At 55.8% G+C, this 2066-nt stretch overlaps 1 protein-coding gene across 1 annotated transcript in view; it reads left to right on the top strand.

Annotated features, from left to right (window-relative positions):
• EMH_0042250 (Zinc finger (CCCH type) protein, related) overlaps nucleotides 1-2019 on the top strand; it is a gene marked incomplete at both ends in the record, with an annotated part of 4081 nt that extends 2062 nt beyond the window's left edge. Inside the window, one exon of the mRNA XM_013495715.1 lies at nucleotides 41-2019. Coding sequence (XP_013351169.1) covers nucleotides 41-2019 — 1979 coding nt within the window. The remainder of the gene's footprint in view (nucleotides 1-40) is intronic.
• Between the last annotated feature and the right edge of the window lie 47 nt (nucleotides 2020-2066).

The raw sequence follows: 2066 nt of genomic DNA, 5'->3' as shown, positions 1-2066 counted from the left end.
TTTTTTTTTTTTTTTTTTTTTTTTTTTTTTTTTTTTTCAGGTTCAAGTTGCTCCTTTGCTCACAGCCGATCTGAACTGCGTTTCACTGTCGCTTTCTTTAAGACGAATATCTGCCGCAACTGGCTTTCTGGTCGATGCTTACACCCCGACACCTGCAACCACGCGCATGGAGCTGAGGAATTACTCTTTTTTAGGACTTTAGCTGCGCAGAGCGGTGTAAGAGACTTCGCTAGAGAGAGAGGAGCTGCAGCAAGGAATGATACGAGAGCAAGTGCGGGCAAACTGCAGCAGCAGCAGCAGCAGCAGCAGCAGCAGCACCAGATGCAGCAGATTCAGGCCCAGCAGCACAAACAACATCTCGGCGTGCACAAACAAATTCATGGAGAAGAACACAAACAAATGCGAGAACAGCAACAACAACAGGGAGAGCAGCAACAGCAACAGAAACAGCAGCAGAAACAGGGTGAACAGCAGCAACAGAAGCAACAACAGCAGCAGCAGAACCAGATGCAGCAGATACTTCAACAGATGCAGCAGATGCAGCAGCAGAAGCAGCAAAACTATCACTCATCTTCCACCCACAGAGCTGCAGCACAACAAACAGCACAGCGGGGGCGGCATGGGCAATCTGCAGCAGCAGCGGCTGCTGCAGCTGCAGCAGCAGCAGCTGCTGCTCCGCTGCAGCAGAGACAGTGCAGCAACAAACAACAGCAACAGCAGCAACAACAGCAAAAGAATATCACTCTAGACACTTTGTCGGGGCGGCTGCTTGAATCCCTTGTCTACCATCTGCAGCAGCAGCAGCAGCAGCAGCAGGTGCAGCAGCAGCAGCAGCAGCAGCTGCAGCAGCAGGCAAAGGATTCCTGTGGCAAGTTGCTACCCAACAGCTGGACGACACATAAGCAGGGGAAAACACTCACAGCGCCTGGAAATACTGCTGCTAGAGTTGCTTCTGCTGCTGCTGCGGCGGCAGCAGCAGCAGACAATGCATCTGCTGCTGCTGCTGCTGCTGCTTCCAGCTCTTCTCACAGCGTTGAAAACAGACGCATGCGGCGATCGCGCGGGAAGGGGAGAGGAGGCGAAGCGCAGCAAAAGCTGCAGCAGCAAGTGGGGCTGCCTGCAGTCTGCATGCAGCAACAGCAGCAGCAGCAGCAGCAGCAGCAGCAGCAGGAACAAGATGATAGAAGACATTCAAATGCAGTTGCTGCTGCTCTCCTCCAGATGCTGCAGGTGACAGACAAACAACTGGCGACCCTTACAAGCAGTGGCCTCTCCTTGGGTGCACTAGAGCAGCAGCAGCAGCAGCAGCAGCAGCAGCAGCAACAGCAGCAGCAGCAGCAGCATGCAGACCAGCAGGAGCTTGGCGCGTTGAGCGCCATGACTATGGGGGATGTTGCTTTTGTTGCACCTGGGGTGAGGGGCCCCCTGAAGGGGCCCCCCGCGAAGGGGGGGGGCCCCCAGAAGAGGGGGACGGGCCAGAAGGGTGGGGGGGCCCCCAAGGGGGCCCCCTATAAGGGGCCCCCGCTGCAAGGGTTAAACAGAAAAGCAGCAGAACCAAGCAGGTGGGAGCTGGAGAGTACAGACAGCACAGAGACCGTCAGCAGCACAGAACAGACGCTAGAAGAGGGGAGCCGGGTGAGCAGCAGAGACCAGCTGACAGCAGCAGACGCGAGAGAAGAGTGGAGTGAACAGCAGCAGCAGCAGCAGCAACAGCAGCAGCAACAGCAGCAGCAGCAGCAGCAGCAGCAGTTGCTGCTGCTGCAACAAGCACAGACTGTTGCTGATAGACTCGATGCGCTGTCACCTTTCTCCTACGCCGACTTTTTTGCGGGCGGGGAGGAGCTGCAGCAGCTGCAGCAGCTGCAGCAACAACAGCAGCAGCAACAGCAACAGCAGCAACAGCAGCAGCAGCAGCAGCAGCAGCAGCAGCAACAGCTGCAGCTGCTGACGGGCGGTGCTGCAGACAGTACAGGTTTCTTAGATATGGCTAACTGGTTGAGCTCAAAGGAATGGAGATGAGGGGGAAAGGCAGCGAAATAATATATACTGATGAGGTGTACGTACAC

The sequence above is a fragment of the Eimeria mitis genome, genomic scaffold (genome assembly GCF_000499745.2).
Source record: "Eimeria mitis Houghton genomic scaffold, Emh_scaff1713, whole genome shotgun sequence".
Lineage (NCBI taxonomy): Eukaryota > Apicomplexa > Conoidasida > Eucoccidiorida > Eimeriidae > Eimeria > Eimeria mitis.
Note: the sequence above shows the minus strand (reverse complement) of the source record. Positions and strands in the feature narration are given on the sequence as shown.